General features: G+C 37.2%; 1 protein-coding gene across 1 annotated transcript in view; it reads right to left on the bottom strand.

Moving 5' to 3' along the window:
* Positions 1-301: 301 nt before the first annotated feature.
* Positions 302-19,639, bottom strand: part of LOC107865203 — a 125,581-nt gene continuing 106,243 nt past the window's right edge. Inside the window, exons 11-12 of the mRNA XM_047408479.1 lie at positions 7,493-7,563; positions 302-421 (exon numbers count right to left, since the gene is read on the bottom strand). Coding sequence (XP_047264435.1) covers positions 302-421; positions 7,493-7,563 — 191 coding nt within the window. The remainder of the gene's footprint in view (positions 422-7,492; positions 7,564-19,639) is intronic.

Genomic DNA, 19,639 nt, shown 5'->3' on the forward strand with positions numbered 1-19,639 from the left:
AAGAGTAATAATTTTCTTGTATCTTTAGAGTGCTTACGTAGAGTTACCTGAGTTGATATTGGTTATAGTTAATCAATATTGAGAATAGATCTTGATAGAGTTGTCAAGGAGAGTTTGTAATATAGTTGTTATAAATTAGTGGTGCTTTGAGTTACATTCTAAAGGAGTCTGTAATCATGAGTTTGATTATAGTGGATTTTTGATAGCTTGTGAGGGCAAGATGTGGTTTTTCCTCCCTTGAGCAAGGAGATTTCCACGTTAAATCATTGTGTTCTTTACTTTCCTGCAAAGTTTCACTTCCTTACTGCTGTACTGCTTTATTTCCTGTATCTAACTCTGAAGGACCTGGTCCATTATACGGTGGTGCACCTCCACATGTTTCAACATTATCACATCCCCATCCAATGATGTAGTTGTGAGACTAATTCGGATAGAAGATTAGAGTCCCAGAAGACCATGATCATATAATTGATCCCGTAAATCAACAACTAGATAATCAAATAAGTCGATAAAGTTGATACTCTATATGATTTGTAGCAAATCCATAATCCTATATTGATTCATTTGTTGATTGCGTAAAATCAGCTCAACTCTTGTTTAATTGTTCATTAGTAATTTTCTTTTTATTATGTTTATTTTTGTCAATTGATAAATTTATCTTTGGTATTTAACGATTAAATAAATAATTAGTATTAGTCTAATTTAGTAAATAGTTAATTAACAAATCCCTGTGTGTATGATATCTAAACTCTCAATCCTATATTACTTGTATGACTGCGTACATTTGGATATGCATTTGAACACAACACTTAGTCTTGGTGTTCTACCCATAATCACAGCCTAACATCCCTATCTAACATGTGACATATATAATACACTATCTTGTGAAGAAGAGTAGGCAGAAGCCTTTCTCGATGCCGAACTGTAAGTCCTCAAATCACACCTAAATCGTCTGCCCTTGCTCCAAGATCCCAAGATGATCCCATGATATCAAAATAGTAATCTAAACATCATTAGGAGTAAAATGATCTCCATATTGCTATATTAAGGGCCGGGTCAAAAGTTAAGTCAAGAACGAACCTGCGGGGACCACAAATGAAATTCAAAATTAATCTATCACAAGGTCCCTCAAAGGACAAGGATTGTGTGCTCAAAAGTTGAGCACAAATAGAGAATAAATTAGGTCTTAAATCAAACCTTAATGTTTAGAAATTTTAAGACATAAATCTAAGAATTTACCATGAAATAGGATGGACATTGAAGGGAAAATTAATAGGAAATAACCAAAGAGGGTTAGGCTAACTTACCTTAGCTTCAATGGATGATTCTACAATTTTTACTCACTTTGATCTCTTAATTTGGTATGAAAATGGTGGAAAATCAGGTGGGTAAAAGGAGATAAAAAGCCCCAGGTTCTGCTAAGTGGAAACCTAAGAGCTAAAGATCCTACTACTAAAGTGACATCACGACCACATAAAGCGGTCTGGCAGCTTACGCAGGTAACATTAAAGTGGTCCCAAGGAAGCTAGAGCAGGGTCCGTGACATGACCTGCCCTGGGACCTTATTGTAATGGGCATCCCAAGTCCGTCCAGGACTGGAGACCACCCCTGTTACCCAACCCAACCTCCAGCCGCCTACTTTGAGTTGGCTGAATTATGAGCATGTAACAAGATAGTGTAACAGCTTACATAAAGACTCTGGGATAAGATCACAACCGTGACCGAGCTAACCGAGTCCAAGAATCCCATACCATTAATCCAACCATACCAAAACAAGGGCCATAAATCACGCCATAACCAAGGATATTCCAAAACAAGTTATAATCAATCCCAAAATTAAATATGATGGAGCAGTGAAAAATTATGTCCAATGATGCCAGCCTCCCAGCTTATTCCGATTCAAGGCTCACATCTATGCCAATCCCGCCCATTCTAACCCATAGAAATACCATAAACACTCTAACCAAAGAGTAATAAAATTCGGTTAGGCCATGCCCCCAACTATTATAAAAACCAATATCCAAAATAAAACCAAAATGTCTAGAAATATCCAGAACATGAAATGGAGCATTCCAAAGCGATGGATGCTCACCACTTCAGTCCAAATGTTTTCCCCGAGTGAATCACTATGTAGAAGGAGTAGAATAGCCAGTTCTTGCATAGCGTGGGTATACAGCCACCAATAGACGGGGTTAGCAAGTGACCGCTAACATGATCTCATGATAAGGATAAAATAATACCATTTATAAAACAAAGTAAAACTATCCATATGCACGCAACTATACATACATATATATACAACCATATTGGGAAAAAGGATCGGGTTTAGGATTCCTTTAAAACCTTTATCTGGGATATGTAGCTTTGCTGTCCTAAACCACCCACGGGCGATATGGGTTCAGTTCCCCCTGCTAAAAGGGCCCTAGTATGTGTAGCCGCAAGACCAGAAAAGTATTCCATGGGATGACTAGTACATCCCCCAAGTATAGTGTGACATCATGCACATGGTCACCAAGACCAACCTTATATCGGCAAATATGATTTTCTAGTTTCGGTCCCCCGAGGGCGTCCACCTTCCATGACTTTGCTACACATCCCGCCATTATTACCCAATAAAAACAAATTTCCATATAACCAAACCAATATCCATTTATTAATCAAGGCCATTGATATTGGTATCGTCATACCAACCCTTACTTGCAATTATTATCCATAGAAACCCATATATAGGTTAAAAGGGATTTTCAAGTGCCTTTCCATTTACCATATTAAACCATTTGGAAGTCTTCCATGTTCCCCAAAATCATAACCAATTAGACTTTTACCATTCCAATCCATTTAAACCATGCATAATTCTTTTACCATGTTTTAAAAAATGCAAGCGTTCCATTTTAAGTAGTCAATGCAATGGACATGTCTTTAAGCATTTTATCAAACATATTGGGGGCATAATATGACCAAAACCAATTCCAATTACCATTAAAACATTCCCATGCAATCCAATTATCCAAAACCACTATTAATGCATTTAAAAAGATAATTAAAACCATGGGAAACCACAACCAACCATTTAACAAAAAAGCCCACAAATCATATTTGAAAACTAAAATCATACAATCAATGAAATCATGAAAACATTCATAAAACCATGACTTTAGTTAAACTTAACAATGATAGAAGAGAACCTACCTTAAATCAAGATGATGATGGAAAGAAATCACCAAGACAAGCCCTAAATTGATCCTTTAGTTGAAACTCTAGCTCCTCTTGCCCAAAAGCTCTTGAGAGAATTATGGAGTGTTTTAGAGGAGCTTATAAGTATTAATGAATGGAATAATAGGGTAAAAAACCTCCCAAATAGGTTAGAAATTATGGGACCCAATTGAGATAAGTGGGGAAATGTCCAGAATACCCCTACTTAATTTGCACCAAAATCTCATCACAAGAATACGACTAACCCACATGAGTCGTACCCTCTGATACGAATGGTATCCTACACTCGTATCCTGGCATCAACCCTTGGATCCAATACTGTCCAACATACAAATCATCCAACCAAGTCGTATTAATAGCATACGATTCGTACCCCTGGTAGATTTAAACCCAAGGAAGATTTAGACACTATCCACCATACAAGTCCTGGGTACGACTCATACCCTAGTTTATTGCTCATAGTGAGACACTCGTACTTGGATGTAACCAAAATAACCAATTTTAAGATTAAATTGAGGAACCAAATGATCTGTAACCACCTATACCACTCGTTCCCATAAGTCTTATCCATTCCAGTAACCCAAAACCATCCCATTAAGCAACATTAGTCTGTATATGACTGGACCTTACCATCCTTACTCCAACATACGACTCGTACCCTTGAGTCGTATTAGGTACAGAGAATAAAATTTTAGGAAATTTTCTATGGTCCAAAAACCAAGGTGTTTTAGTCTTCCCCACTAGGAACATTCATCCTCAAATGACGAACAAGGTAGCGGTAACCATTCGCACGAGTCCTTTCAATTATGTTATTAAACATATAACTAATCTTTGAAACAGTTTGAAATCAAAGAGGCAAAAATATTAGTCTTTCATTTAAAAAAATATGAAATTAAAGATGTGTTGAAGACGCATACCTTTCACACGAATCCTAAGAGCAGAAAACTAATGCGGATATTTGGACTTCATGTCCTCTTCCACTTCCCAAGTAGCTTCTTCCACCTTATGGTTCCACCAAATAACCTTAAATCCAATATCTCAACTGGAAATTCTTCATAGGATAAAGAGTCATTGATACCCAATCCTTCCAAAGGAATAACCACAGAAGGATCACCAATACACTTCCTCAATATAGAAACATGAAAGACCAGATGAACCAAACTCAAACTATAAGGTAACTCTAGTTCATAAGCAACATTACCAACTTTCTGAAAAATCTCATAAGGACCCGCATACCTGGGACAGAGCTTCCCTTTATTGCCAAACCGCACTACTCCTTCACAGGAGATACCTTGAGGAAAACTTTATCCCCAACCTCAAATTACAAGTCTCTATGCCTAACATCTACATAGGACTTTTGACAACTTTGGGAAGCCTTAAGCATATCCCGAATCACCTTTACCTTTCCCATAGCTTGGTAAATCAATTAGGGACAAAACATGCCTGCCTCACTAAGCTCGAACCAACCAATAGGAGACCAGCACCTTCTACCATATAATGCCTCTAAAGGAGCCATACCAATACTATAATGATAGCTATTGTTGTAAGCAAACTCCACCAATGGTAGATGCTCAACCTAGTTACCACCATAATTAATCACATAATCCTGAAGCATATCCTCCAATGTTTGAATAGTACTCTCCACTTGCCCATGCATCTACAGATGGAAAGTAGTACTTAGACTCACCTTGGTCCCCAACCCTCTTTTGATAGACCGCCAGAAGTGAGATGTAAATTCCATGCCACGATGAGAAATAATCAAAACAGGAACTCCATGTAGATTTAAAATCTCCCAAAGATACAGTTTTGTATAATCCTCTGTCGAGAAAATAGTCCGTACTGGCAAAAAGTGTGCAAACTTAGTCATTCTATCCACAATGACCCAAATCATATTATATTGATTCTGAGATTGAGGAAGACAACGAAGTCCATATTGATCACTTCCCACTTCTATTTGGGCAAATCAATTTTTTGATACAACCTTTATAGCTTCATGTGCTCAACCTTAACATATTGACACACCATACACTTAGCCACGAAATCAGCCACATCCCTATTCATACCTTTCCACCAATAGATCTCCTTAAGATCATGATACATCTTAGTTGAGGCGGGATGAACAACATAGCGTGACTCATGTGCCTCAGCCAAAATCCTTTGTCACAACTCATAGAAATCAGGAACACACAACCTCCCTTAGTATCATAAAGTACCATCACCACTGATCTCAAACACCACTACCTTTTCCCCACCAACGCCACTCTTAATTTTTATCAAGATAGGATCTAGCACTTGTTTCTCCTTAATCTCCACACCTAAAGATGATTGAACCACTTCTTTCACCACTATACCACCATCCATCGAGTCCAAAAGATGAACTCTAAGATTAGCCAAGCGGTGAATATCCTTCACCAATTCCCACTTCCCTTCCTCCACATGAGCCAAACTCCCTATGGATAACCTGCTAAGAGCATCAGTAACCATATTAGCCTTACTTGGGTGATAGTGAAGACTCATGTAATAATTCTTAAGAAGCTCAAGCCATCTCCTCTGCCTAAGATTAATCTCTTTTTGGGTGAACATATACTGTAGACTCTTATGATCAAAAGAGATATCCACGTGAACACCATACAAATAATGCCATCATATATTTAAAGCAGACACAATCGCCAACAGCTTTAAATCACGAGTACGATAATTCTTCTCATGTACCTTCAACTTCCTGGATGCATAGGCAATTACCTTTCCATGCTGCATTAACACATAACCAAGCCTACCCGAGATACATTACAATAAACCATGAACCCATCATTTTCTTTTAACAAAGTCAGAATTGGAGTCAGTTAACTTATCCTTCAACTTCTCAAAACTCCCTTCACAAGTATCCGACCAAGAGAACTTGACCTTTTTCTGAGTTAACTTAGTCAAAGGAGCAAATATAGATGAAAATCTTTCCATAAACCACCTATAATACTAGCTAAACCTAAGAAGCTCTGAATATTAGATGAATTTGTGGGTCTAGGCCACCTCTTCACCATAACAACCTTCTGCGAATCCACCATGATCCCTTCACTAAAAATAATATGACCTAAGAAAATTACAACGTTCCACCAAAACTCATACTTGGAGAACTTAGAATACAACTGCTATTCCTTTTAGGTTAGTAACACCCCACAGAGATGATTACCATGATCCACCTTGCTCTTCGAATAATATAGAATGTCATCAATAAACATAATAATGAAAAGATCTAAATACTAATGGAAAAATCTGTTCATCAGATCCATAAATTTTGTCACAGCATTAGTCAACCTAAATGGCATTGCCAAAAACTCAAAGAGTCTATACCGAGTACGCAAAGTCTTATTAAGGATATCCACCTCCTTAATTAATCTTTAGATGATGGAACCCAGATTGAAGATCTATCTTAGAAAAGAACTTGGCACCTTGAAACTGGTCAAATAGATCATCTATTCTTGGAAGAGGATACTTGTTCTTGACCGTATGCTTGTTCAAATACCTATAATTAGCACACATCCAAAGGAAACCATCCTTATTGTGCACAAACAACACTACTGCGCCCCAAAGAGATACAATAGGATGAATAAACCCCTTATCTAGAAGTCCTTATATTGCTCCTTGAGTTTTCTTAACTCAGTCGGATCCATTCTATATGGAGAAATAAAAATATGATGAGTGTCCAAAATTAGATCAATACCAAACTCTATTTCTCTATCTGGAGGAACATTAGGAAGATCATCTGGAAAGACCTTTAGAAACGCAATAACCACTAGAACTGACTAAAAAGAAAAAGCTTCCGAGTTAGAATCTTTAATCCAGACTATGTGATATAAACAACCTTTAGATATCAACTTTCAAGCTCTAAGATAAGAAATGAACCTCCCTCTAGAAGATAAACAAACACCCTCTCCCTCTATAACCGGTTCACCAGGGAACCTAAAGAAAACCTTACAGGTCCAAAAATCCAAGGATGCATAACAAGACTGTAACCAATCCATCCCCAGAATAAAATCAAAATCCACCATATCTAACTTAAATAGATCTACCAAGGTCGACTTGCCACCAACAGATACCTCCTCTCCCTATATACTTCTTTTACAATAATTAAGTCACCTACTAGGGTAAAAATAGAAAAAAGGATCCGAAATAACTTCTAAATTGAAACCAAAAGATATAGCCTCATAAGGAGTCACATAGGTGAGAGTAGACCACAGAACAAGCAAATAATATATGTCAGGAGAGAAAAGCTATAACGTACCAGTAATGACGTCAGGTGATGCCTCGAATTCCTGTTAGGGCGCCAAAGCATATAACCTGTTCTGACCAACACTAGAACAAGGAGAATTAACAGAAGAAAATGTAACACCACCAAGTGTAAAAGAAGAAAATAAAGCCACATTACTCCATAGCAACCTTATTAATTGGATAATCCCTGAGCCGATGGCCTGCCTGGCCACGCTTGAAGCATTTGTCCTTTCCTTTATCATAATAACCCTGATGAGGATGACCATAAAATTAATAAGGAGGGTATGACAAAATTGACGTACCTCTATTTTCCTAAGATTCGGCACCCTTCATCAAAATATTGTCACCACCATGATGACGCCTATCGCCCGACTGATAAGGAGCACTAGTAGAAGATAAGGAACCAGAACTCCCCCACTTATTTCTCTGCCACTTGCCACCATCTCGACCATCCTGAAACTAAGTTCCTCCTTGGTCAAAAAACCTGCTCCTCATTGTCGGACTATCCCCAAACTCCTCCTGCTTCCTCTTCTCATCCTTTACTTTCCACATATGAATAATCTACCTAGAATGTCCATATCTTTAATTATCAAAGTAGTCTTGTTCTCCAAAATTAGATCCCAATTCAACCCAGAAGTGAACTTCCTCATTCTATCCCGCATGTTATCCACCAAAATAGAAGCATACCTTAACAATTGATGAAACTTTAAGAAATATTCCTTGACAGACATTCTTCCCTATTCAAGGTTCACAAACTTCTCCATCTTTACTTTCCTAAACTCTTGGGGGAAATAAATGATCTAGAAAAGCCCCAGAGAAGGCATCCCTTAAGGATGACTCCTTCATATCTCCTCTATCCCCATCCCACTCTTCATACCACTAATATGCAACCTCTTTGAGCTAATAAGTTGTAAAGTTTACCCCTTTTACATTGGTAACTTGCATCATCCAAAATATCTTTTCCATTTTATCGAAGAACCTTGTGGATCCTTGTACACCTTTACTCTAGAAAAAAAGAAAGGACTCATCTTTATAAATTGCCTAACCCATGTGGACTTAGCAGAATAAGAACCAGACACATTCCGTGTAGCCTAAGCAGCAACCAATTTTACAATAGCATGAAGAAACTGACGAAATTCCGCATTAGTGACCTCTTCTTAAGGAGGACTAGTAGCAACCGGTGGAAATACAGAACTATTAGGGATAGGACCATAAGATCGAAGATGAATCCCAGAAGTAGGATGCACCCATTCAGCATTATCTCCAAATGGGATAGAAGAATTTTATTGTGTTCTAGATCTATGAGGCATGATATGAAAGACAAACAAATAAGGATTAGAGAAGTTTCCAAGGATGAGACTCCAAGCTTGAAAATAGAATACCAAGAAAGTGAAATATTCCTAAATTTCTTGTAGCCTATCCCTTATGAGTATGGCATGCTACACACCCCTAAAAGAGACTTTACTCGACACGGCTTTGTAGATTCCTAATAGACCATGAACCTTGGCTTTAGTACCAACTTGACATGACCCACCCTAAGAACTTATCGTAGTGGGTATCCCAAGTTTATCCAGGACTTGAGACCACCCCCGTTACCCAACCCAACCTCCAACCGCCTGCCCTGAGTTGGCTGAATTCTAAGTATGTAACATAATAGAGTAACAGCTCACATAAAGACTCTGGGATGAGATCACAACTGTGACAGGACCAATCGAGTCCAACCATCCCATACAAATAATCAAACCATGCCAAAATAAGAGCCGTAAACCAAGCCATAGCCAAGGATGTTATAAAATAAGTTATAATCAATCCCAAAATGGAATATATTGGAATAGTGAGAAATTATGTCTGATGATGCTAGCCTCCCAGCTTATTCCAATGCCAAGGATGATACCTATACCGATCCTGCCTATTCTAACCCATAGAAGTACCACAAAGCCTCTAACCAAAAGAATAATAAAATCTGGTTGGGAGATGCCCTCAACAATAGCCAAAACCAATATCCAAAAAAAACTAAAATGTCTGAAATATCCATAACATGAAATAGAGCCTTCCAAAAGGAAGGAAACTCACCACTTTAGTCTAAATACTTTCCCTGAGTCAATCATAATATAGAAGGAGTAGAATGGCTGATTCCTACATAGCGTGGGTATTCAACCACCAGTAGATGGGGTTAGCGAGTGACCGCTATCATGATCTCTAGATAAGGATAAAATAATGTCATTTAAAAAACCAAGTAAAACCATCCTTATACACGTAACCATACGTACATATATATAACCATGATGGTAAATAGGACCGAGTTTAGCATGACTTTAAAACCTTTACAAGGGTTATGTAGCTTTTCCATCCTAAACTACCCACGGGCAATATGGGTTTATCTTCCCCTACTAAAGGGACTGAGTGTGTAGCCATACAACCAAAAAAGTATCCCGTAGGATGACTAGTACATCCCCCAAATATAGTCTGACATCATGCACACAGTCACAAAGAGCAACCTCATATCGACAAATATGAGTTTCCAGTTTTGGTCCTCTCGGGACCTCCACCTTTTATGACTTTGCTACACATCCTGCCATTATTGGCCAATTCAAACTAATTTTCAAACAACCAAACCATTATCTACTTATTAACTAAGTCCATTGATATTGGTATCATCATAACAAGCCTTACTTGAAAGTATTATCCATAACAACTCATATATAGTTTTAAGGGGACTTTCAAGTGCCCTTTCATTTACCATATTAAACCACTTGGAAGACTTCCATGTTCCCCACAAGTATAACCAATTAGACTTTTACCATTCCAAGCCATTTAAACCATGCATAAATATTTTTACAATGTTTTAAAACATGCAAGCATTCTATTAAAAATAGTCAATGCAATGAACATATCTTTAAAAGCATTTTGTCAAACACATTGGGACCATAATATGACCAAAACAAATTCTAATTACCATTAAACCATTCCTTTGCAATCTAATTATACAAAACCACTATTTATGCATATAAAAGAATAATTAAAACCATGGAAAACCATAACCAACCATTTAATATCAAAACCCCCAAATCATATTTGAAAACCAAAATCATACAATCAATGAAATCATGAAAACATTCATAAAATCATGCCTTTAGTTAAAATTAAAAATGAGGGTAGAGAACATGCCTTATACAAAGATGATGAAGGAAAGAAATTACCAAAACAAGCCCTAAATTTATCCTTTTGTTAAAACCCTAGCTCTCCTTGCCCAAAAGCTTTTGAGAGAATTATGGAGTGTTTTAGAAGAGTTTCTAAGTGTTAATGAATAGAATAATAGGGTAAATAACCTCCCAAATAGGTTAGAAGTTGTGGGACCCTATTAGGATAAGTGGGGGAAATGTCCAAAATACCCTCACTTAAGTTGCACTAAAATCCCGTCATAAAGATACGACTAACTAACATAAGTTGAACCCTCCGATATCATTGGTATCCTCTACTCATACCCTGGCCTCAACCTTTGGATCTAACACAGTCCAGCATATAACTCATCCAACCAAGTCGTATTGATAGCATACGATTCGTACCCCTGGCAGATTTAAACCCAAGAAAGATTTAGACACTGTCCACCATACAATTCCTGGGTATGACTCATACCCTGGATTACGGCTCATAGTGAGCCACTCGTACTCAGATCCAACCTAAGTCTAAGATTAATTTAAGGAACCAAATGATCTATAACCATAAATATGACTCATACCCCTAAGTCGTATCCATTTCAGTAACTAAAATTTATCCTACCAACCAACACTGGTCAGTATACCACTGGACCTTACCATCCATACCACAAAGTACGAATCATACCCTCAAGTCGTATTGGGTTCAGAGACCATAATTCCAAGAAATTTTCTAAGGTCCAGCAACCAAGGTGTTTCAATTTGCTAAAGTAACCCTTTGCGACTAAAGTTCCCTAGCCAACTGCCCAAGGTCACTTAAGTGGATCAAAGGGCACAAAAATGCACACCGCTAACGCAGTGCTCTGAGTAGTTAAGTAGTTGCATCAAGTTCCAAATACCTAATTTTTGCTAAGTCCAAAAATGGATTTTAATCAGCTGCTTGAGATTTATTCGGAACTTCGTACATGTAAACAAACCATGCTACCATACCAAATTCAACATTCTGAACTCAATGGAACCATCAAAACTTTCATAAGAGATTGTTTGAACTAAATATGGGTCCTACACCTATAGTTCTATTTTTCATATAATCTATGCAATAGCCCAAAATGAGTCTAGAAGCCACGTAACATGAACCAAGGGTCCTTTTAGTCTAAAATTAATATTTTGGAGCTGATGGTGTTGTCGAAATTCTCATCTAAGGACATCTACATGAAGTTTTTATTTGATACCCATTCCTAAATAACAAAATCTCCAAAATAGGAAAATGAGCCTTAAACCCAATCGAACAGTTTGATAATCGAACTGTTTGATAATCGAACTAACAGTTTTGACAAGTCATAAATATTTTGTAACCATTGTGGGAAAGATCAAAGCACAAAAAATATACTCAAATAAAGAAATGACCCAGAGGGTTATTACAACTTCTTTGGGATTTATCTAAAAATTATAGGCGAAATGGTCTACTGGACACTTATACTTGTTCCAGTTTGTAAAGTGGACACATCTACTTAGCTCTTTGTCATGTAAACCCTTCAACCCATCAAAATACAAGATTTTAAACCCTTTTGACCATGTATGTGGCTCACTCTCCTTTAAAAAAATCCACATCATATCCAAGTTACATAAATCAATGACATGTCATAATATCTTCATTAATTAATTTTTAAAATTATTAATTAATAAAATTAAATATAAAATAAATAAAAAATAAAAAAATTATTTTTAAAATAAAATTCATCTCCAACATTATTTAAAAATAAAAAATAACAATTTATATCATATTGATATAACTTAATCAATTTATAATATAAATCAGGATTTATATATCATAAAAATATGATTCAAAATCATAAAATTTTGTAATTTATATTACAAAATCAAAAAATTCAACAACGAAGATGAGGTTTGACTCAAGATTTTGCTATATATCATATAATTAAAAACTTCAACAACAAGAAAATTTATCTCCACCATTATTTAAAAAAATCATCTCTACCATTAAATAAAAAATAAAATAATAAATTAAAATTTATTTTTTGTAATAAAATTCATCTCTGCCATTATTTAAATATGAAGAATATCAATTGATATCATGTTGATATAACTTAATTAATTCATAATATAAATTAAATTTTATATAGCATAAAATTTGTAGGGGGTGTTCTGGCTGATGTGAGGGTGTTATATGTGTATGTTGAACGGAGGGGGAAGAAAGGAAAAGTTTCACTGGTATGGTGATGGTAATTCTATGTGGATGTGGTGGATGTGGTGGATGAGGACGACTATTGGTAGGGAAGAGGTAGGCTGGTGTGGTGGTGGTTATGCTGCATAGGGAAGAATGGTGGATAGGGTGGGGGATGTAAAGGGTGGTGGGGAAACAGGGGAGGGTACTGGATGGGAGAGGATATTGGACGGGTTGGGGGGCAGGAAAGGGGAGGGTGAAGAATAAGTAAGATTTTAGGTTTATTTTTTCAATTTATTGTTTTAATATTTTTAAATATTATATATTTTTTTAATCACCCGCCCCAAAAAATACGTGCAAACACACGTTTTACACCTTAGTAATTTAATGCCAAATATGCATCAAAAGGGTTTAAAATATTAAGTTTTATTGAGTTAAGGGGTTCAGATGAAAAGATTCTAAGTAGAGGTGTTTACTTTATAAATCAGGATAAGTACAAGGGTCCACCAGACCATTTTGCAAAAATTATATTATTTTAGAAATCACTTGAGACAACAATTACAATTTCTTTACTTGGTAATTATTTCATGGAGATTTATTTAGAGATATATTACCTAGCGATTCATTGTTTATTACTGTAATACCCCATACTTTTTCCCATCTTGAAATCATCTCAAGAATGTTAGAATCTTACTTTGAAAGATGAATCCACTTTTGTACATGTGGTATTTTTAATATTTCCACTTTTTGTCATGTGGAAAATTCAATAAGCTTTCCATCGATATAGAATTCGCCTAAATCCGATAACTAGGTAAGAAGTTATGACTATTTCAAGTTCCCATCATAAAACAGGGTCATATTGGTCAGTGTCGCGCCACGCCACAAGCTAAAATGACAATTGTCCTTTTACAGTGTCTCAGCACGATTTCCTATACGTCGCACCAAAGTTTCAGGCCACAAAAGAAGGGTCAATGCGATGGCTCCGCATCGTGCCATCCCTTAATTTCTCAATTGTCAAAATCCAGTGACACGGCATAATTGCACCGTGTCGCGCCAAAGGTCCAATTTGGGAAATTTTCACTGAAATTAAATGGCATGTCCCACCCCTATTTAAGCTCTTTAACACGTGATTCAGCCACTTTTCACCTAAAATATACTAGTTTCTCTCAAGTTTCTCTCAAGAACAAGGTAGGGTTTTCATAGAAGATCCAATTTCAAGAAAGTTTCATCGTCAATCTTCATGAAATCACGAACCAAGGTATGTATAGTGTTTATTCATGGACTCCTTTCATCCATGAATCCCAAAAATCTCTTTTCTAAATTCAAGTTTATGGATTTTCTTATTAATTTCATGATTGGGCTACTTTTGTTCATGTGGATAATGAGAAATTGAATTTTACTCCATGTTGGGTGATAAATTTTATATGGGTTAAATTATTATAGATATAGATTTATGCATACCAGCATATTCAAAGTACTGATGCGTTTGCGCTATAGTGTCTTATACCATAGGTTCAGAGACACGAGCTCCATAGCAACAGCAGATTCCAGATATCTACAGACAGAGTTAGAAGTAAGTCCTTATCTTTTGAGGATATGATTATTTCCCTATTATATCACTAATTAGTTTATTAGTTAGAGTTATATGGGGACATTACCTATCAACTGCTTACTCAGATAGTTCAGTCAGTTAGAGGCTTTCTAGACTATCATGTTTCACACTTCAGTATGTTCAGTTTTGTTTTGGGTATTTTATTACCCCACTCAGATGTTATATCATTCATATCATGTTTAGTATTGAACCTTATGGCCTTTCAGTTTATATTTCCGTATTATAAAGTATTTTATGCAGTATACAGGTTCAAATATCAGTCATGGGTTAACTTATGGTCCTTTGGGGTCATGAGCACCGTGTAGCATTCCGGGTACCATATTTAGGGTGGTACAAACTTGGTATTAGAGCCTAAAGTTCAATAGAATCCTAGGAAGTCTAAAAGCCGCATCTAGTAAAGTTTTGTACATGAGTGAGTTGCACACCACTTTTATGTACATGAGGCTATAAGATGTTTTAGGAACAGTTTCCCCTTTTTCAGTATTCATGTCGTTCTAGTGAGCATAATCTCAAGTCAATCTCTCAATCTAATTCGTTTCTCTCTTTCTTCTATATAACATGCCTCCTAAAAGAAGAAATGGGAATCAGCCAGCCCCTCAGCCTGAAGAACCTTTGTGCGAACATATTTCTCATGTAGAGTTCTGAGCAGTATTCATAATTCTTGCTAACTCAGTTACTGTTCAAAATCAGTGACCATCTATTATTCTAGCCAATTCAGTTGCAGCCAGAATTTGGGACTTCACCCAAATGAATCCTTCATCCTTTCTCGGGTCTAAGTTAGATGAGGAACCTCAGGAATTCATTGATCAGGTTCAGAATATGGCAGACATCATAGGGGTGACTACTGATGAGAGTACTGAGCTAGATGTATATCAGTTGTAGGATGTGGCTCATACTTGGTTCAAACAATGGAAGTCATAGAGGTCATATGATGCAGGTCCTATAGAGTGGGAGGAGTTTGTCACTTCATTCTTAGATAGATTCTTTCCCTAAGAGCTTAAAGAGGCTAAGGTACTAGAATTCATTCTCAGGTAGGGCAATATGATAGTGAAAGAGTATTCTCTTAAGTTTAGTCAATTAGCCAGATAAGCCCCTCATGTGTTTGCAAACAGCAGAGCCAAGATGAGTAAGTTTGCTTCAGGGGTAAATGATAGCGTGGTAAATAAGTATAGATCTGCCATGCTAAATAGTGACATGACTTTAGCTAGGCTTATGACTCATGCTTAACAGATAGAGAAATAAAAGATTAAACAGATGGAGAAGCAAAATAAGAGAGCAAAGACAGGTAGTTTCAACTTCGCTCAGCCTAAATTAGAAGAAGGAAACTGTTCCCAATTTTGTCCCAAGTCATCAGTTCCAGCCCCTTCTTCAGCCAGTGCTCCAGTTCCTAATTTTAGGGAGGGTAACAGAGATAGAGCGCCAGGGTCTAGGTCTCAGGACAGTGTTAGCAATGCCCGAACTAATCTCCTTTGTCAGACTTGTGGTAAGAACCACAAAGGTGTTTGCAGAGCTGGTAGCAATGTCTGTTTTGGTTGTGGCAAGCTAGGCCACAGAGTTAGAGACTTCCCTCAGTCACGTTATTAGAGTCAGCTTTGCTCCTCAGCTCAGTCTGATCGCTTGAATCAGCATGATGCCACCACCAGTGCTACTAGTGGGCAACACCTAAATCATCTTTATGCTCTTCAGTCCCAAAAGGATTAGGAAAATTCTCCTGATGTAGTTACTGGTACATTACAGATCTTTCATATGCATATTTATGCTTTGCTAGATCCAGGAGCTTCTTTGTCTTTTATTACTCCCTATATAGCAGGTGATTTCGAAATCATTCCTGAAATACTCGCAGAGCCCTTTTCAGTCTCTACCCCAGTAGGTAAAACCATCATAGACTAGTGGGTATACAATAACTGCCCGATTATGATATTTTAGAAAGTTACTTCAGCAGACTTAGTTGAATTAGAGATGATTGATTTTGATGTCATTCTGAGTATGGATTGGCTTCACTCCTGCTATACCATAGTCAACTGTAAAAATAGAATAGTCCAGTTTCAGTTTCTGAATGAACCCATCCTTGAGTGGAAGGGTAGTACTTCAGCATTCAGAGGTCAACTTATTTCCTACCTTCGGGCATGAAAAATGGTATCTAAAGGATGTATCTATCATCTTGTTTGAGTTAAGGACACTAGTTCTGAAACTCCCAGCCTTGAATCAATTCCAGTTGTAGGTGAATATTTAGATGTCTTTCCCGAAGATCTTCTAGGAATTCCTCCTGAAAGGGAAATAGACTTCGTCATTGATCTTCTTCCAAATACTCAGCCTATATCTATTCTGCCATACAGAATGGCACCAGTAAAACTCAGAGAACTGAAAGAACAATTGAAGGATCTCTTAGATAAGGGATTCATTAGGCCCAGTGTTTCCCCGTGGGGCGCTCCATTATTATTCATGCACAAGAAATATGGTTCTCTTAGAATGTGTGTAGACTACCATCAACTCAATAAGGCCACGATCAAGAACAAGTATCCTCTTCCCAGAATTGATGACTTGTTTGATCAACTTCAGTGTGCCAGTTATTTCTCTAAGATAGACCTCAGATCTGGCTATCATCAGCTCAGAGTTAGAGAATGTGACATTTCAAAAACAGATTTTCGTACTCGGTATGGTCATTTTGAATTCTTAGTTATGTCCTTTGGTCTTACCAATGCCCCAACAGCTTTTATGGACTTGATGTATCGTGTGTTTAAGCAGTACTTGGACATGTTCATCATAGTCATCATAGATGATATTCTGGTCTATTTCCGCAGTGAGCATGATCATGCAGACCATCTTGGAATTGTACTTCAGACTTTTAGAGAACATCAGCTATTTTCCAAATTTAGTAAGTGTAAATTTTGGCTAAGGTCAGTAGCATTCCTTGGTCATATTGCTTCCGGTGATGGCATTAGAGTGGATCCTCAAAAGACTGAAGCAGTAAGAAATTAGTCTCACCCTATCTCTCCATCAGATATCAGAAGTTTCTTGGGTTTGGCCGGCTATTCTAGACAATTTGTTAAGGGATTTTCTTCTATTGCATCCCCTATGTCTAGATTGACTCAGAAAGAAAGTCAAGTTTCAGTGGTCAGATCCTTGTGAAAAGAATTTTTAGAAGTTGAACACTCGACTCACCTTAGCTCCAGTATTAGCTCTTCCAGATAGTCTAGATGGTTTCATAGTGTATTGTGATGCATCTAGAGTAGGTTTGGGTTGTATCCTTCTACAGCATAGTAATGTCATAGCCTACGCCTCCAGATAGCTTAAGCCTCATGAGAGGAATTATCCTACTCATGATCTTGAGTTAGCAGCTGTAGTCTTTACCTTAAACATTTGGAGGAATTACCTAGACGATGTTTATGTTCATGTGTTCACTAATCATAAAAGTCTTCAGTATGTCTTTTCTAAAAAAGATCTCAATCTTCATTAGAGAAGGTGGTTAGAGCTCTTGAAAGATTATGACATGAGTGTTCTTTATCATCCGAGCAATGCCAACATAGTGGCCGACGCTCTCAGTAGACAATCCATGGGTAGTGTTTCTCATGTTAAGGACAGTAAGAAGAAGTTAGCCTAGGAAGTCCATCAGCTTACCAGACTAGGAATTCACTTAGTTGATACAGAAGAGGGTCATATATGGGTTCAGAGTAGTTCAGAATTATCTCTAGTTTCCGAGGTAAAAGAAAAGAAATATAGAGATTCCATCGTTGTCAATTTGAAAGAGTCAGTTCAGGAATAGAAAGTAGAGGTTTTCTCTCAAGGGGGAGATGGTATTTTGTATTGTCATGGTCATCTCTGTGTTCTAGGTGTAGATGATATAAGGAAGCGAATTCTTTCAGAAGTGCATGGTGCATGCTACTCTATTCATCTAGGGGCCACAAAGATGCACCGCGACTTATGAGAAGTCTATTGGTAGAGTGGGATGAAGAGAGATATTGTAAAGTTTATGGCTAAGTTCTCTACATGTCAGTAGGTTAAGATAGAGCATCAGATGCCTAGTGGTCCTATGCAGGAGTTCATTATTCCTACTTAGAAGTGGAAAGAAGTGAACATGGACTTCGTGATGGGTTTGCCTCAAACTCATCATCAGCATGATTCAGTCTAGGTCATTATAGAAAGAATGACCAAATCATCCCATTTTCTTCCAGTGCATACCTCTTATTCAACCGAGGATTATGCCAAACTCTACATCAGGGAGTTGGTCAGATTGCATAGTGTTCTGCTATCTATTATCTTAGACATAGGTACCCAGTTTACCTTTTATTTCTGGAAAGTGTTCTAAAAGGGTCTTGGTACCCAAGTTCATCTTAGTACAGCATTTCATCCTCAGATCGATGGTCAAGTAGAAAGGACCATTCAGATGTTAAAAGATATGCTAAGGGTGTGTACAATTAATTTCAAGGGAAGTTAGGATGACCACTTACCTTTGATTGAGTTTGCATACAACAACAGCTATCATTCCAGTATTCAGATAGCTCCATTTGAAACTCTCTACGGTAGTAGATATAGAACTTTAATTGATTGGTTCAAAGTTACTGAGGCCTCAATCATAGGTCCTGACTTGGTATTCGACGCCTGAGAAAAAGTCCAGTTGATTAGACAAAGAGCACGGGCTGCTCAGAGCCAACAGAAGTCTTATGCAGATGTTCGTAGAAAAGATCTCGAGTTTCAGATTGGTGATTATTTCTATCTAAATATCTCTCCTATGAAGGGAGAGAAGATATTTAACAAGAAGGGAAAGCTCAGTCCTTGATATATTGGTCTCTTCAAAATTCTTCGTTGCTTTGGCAAGGTAGCCTATGAGCTTAAATTGCCTTTAGATCAAGCCTCGGTTCATCTAGTCTTTCACATCTCTTTGCTCAAGAAGTACATAGGTGACCCATCAGTTGTTGTCCCTATTCAGAACATTGATGTTTAGAACACTCTCTCTTATAAAGAGATTTCAGTCAAAATATTAGACTATTAAACTCATAGATTGATGAACAAAGAAGTCCCTCTAGTTAAGGTTCTTTGGCAAAATCAGTCCGTTGAGGGAGCTACTTGGGAAGCAGAGGTAGACATGCGTACCAAGTATCCTCACCTCTTCTTCACCAACTTAGATCAAGCTCAAGATAACAGTTCACCTTTAGCTTACTCAGTTTTATGTTCAATGTTCATCAAAACTTGGTATGCAATTTCATGCTC

This window comes from Capsicum annuum, chromosome 3 (genome assembly GCF_002878395.1).
Source record: "Capsicum annuum cultivar UCD-10X-F1 chromosome 3, UCD10Xv1.1, whole genome shotgun sequence".
Classification (NCBI taxonomy): Eukaryota; Viridiplantae; Streptophyta; class Magnoliopsida; order Solanales; family Solanaceae; genus Capsicum; species Capsicum annuum.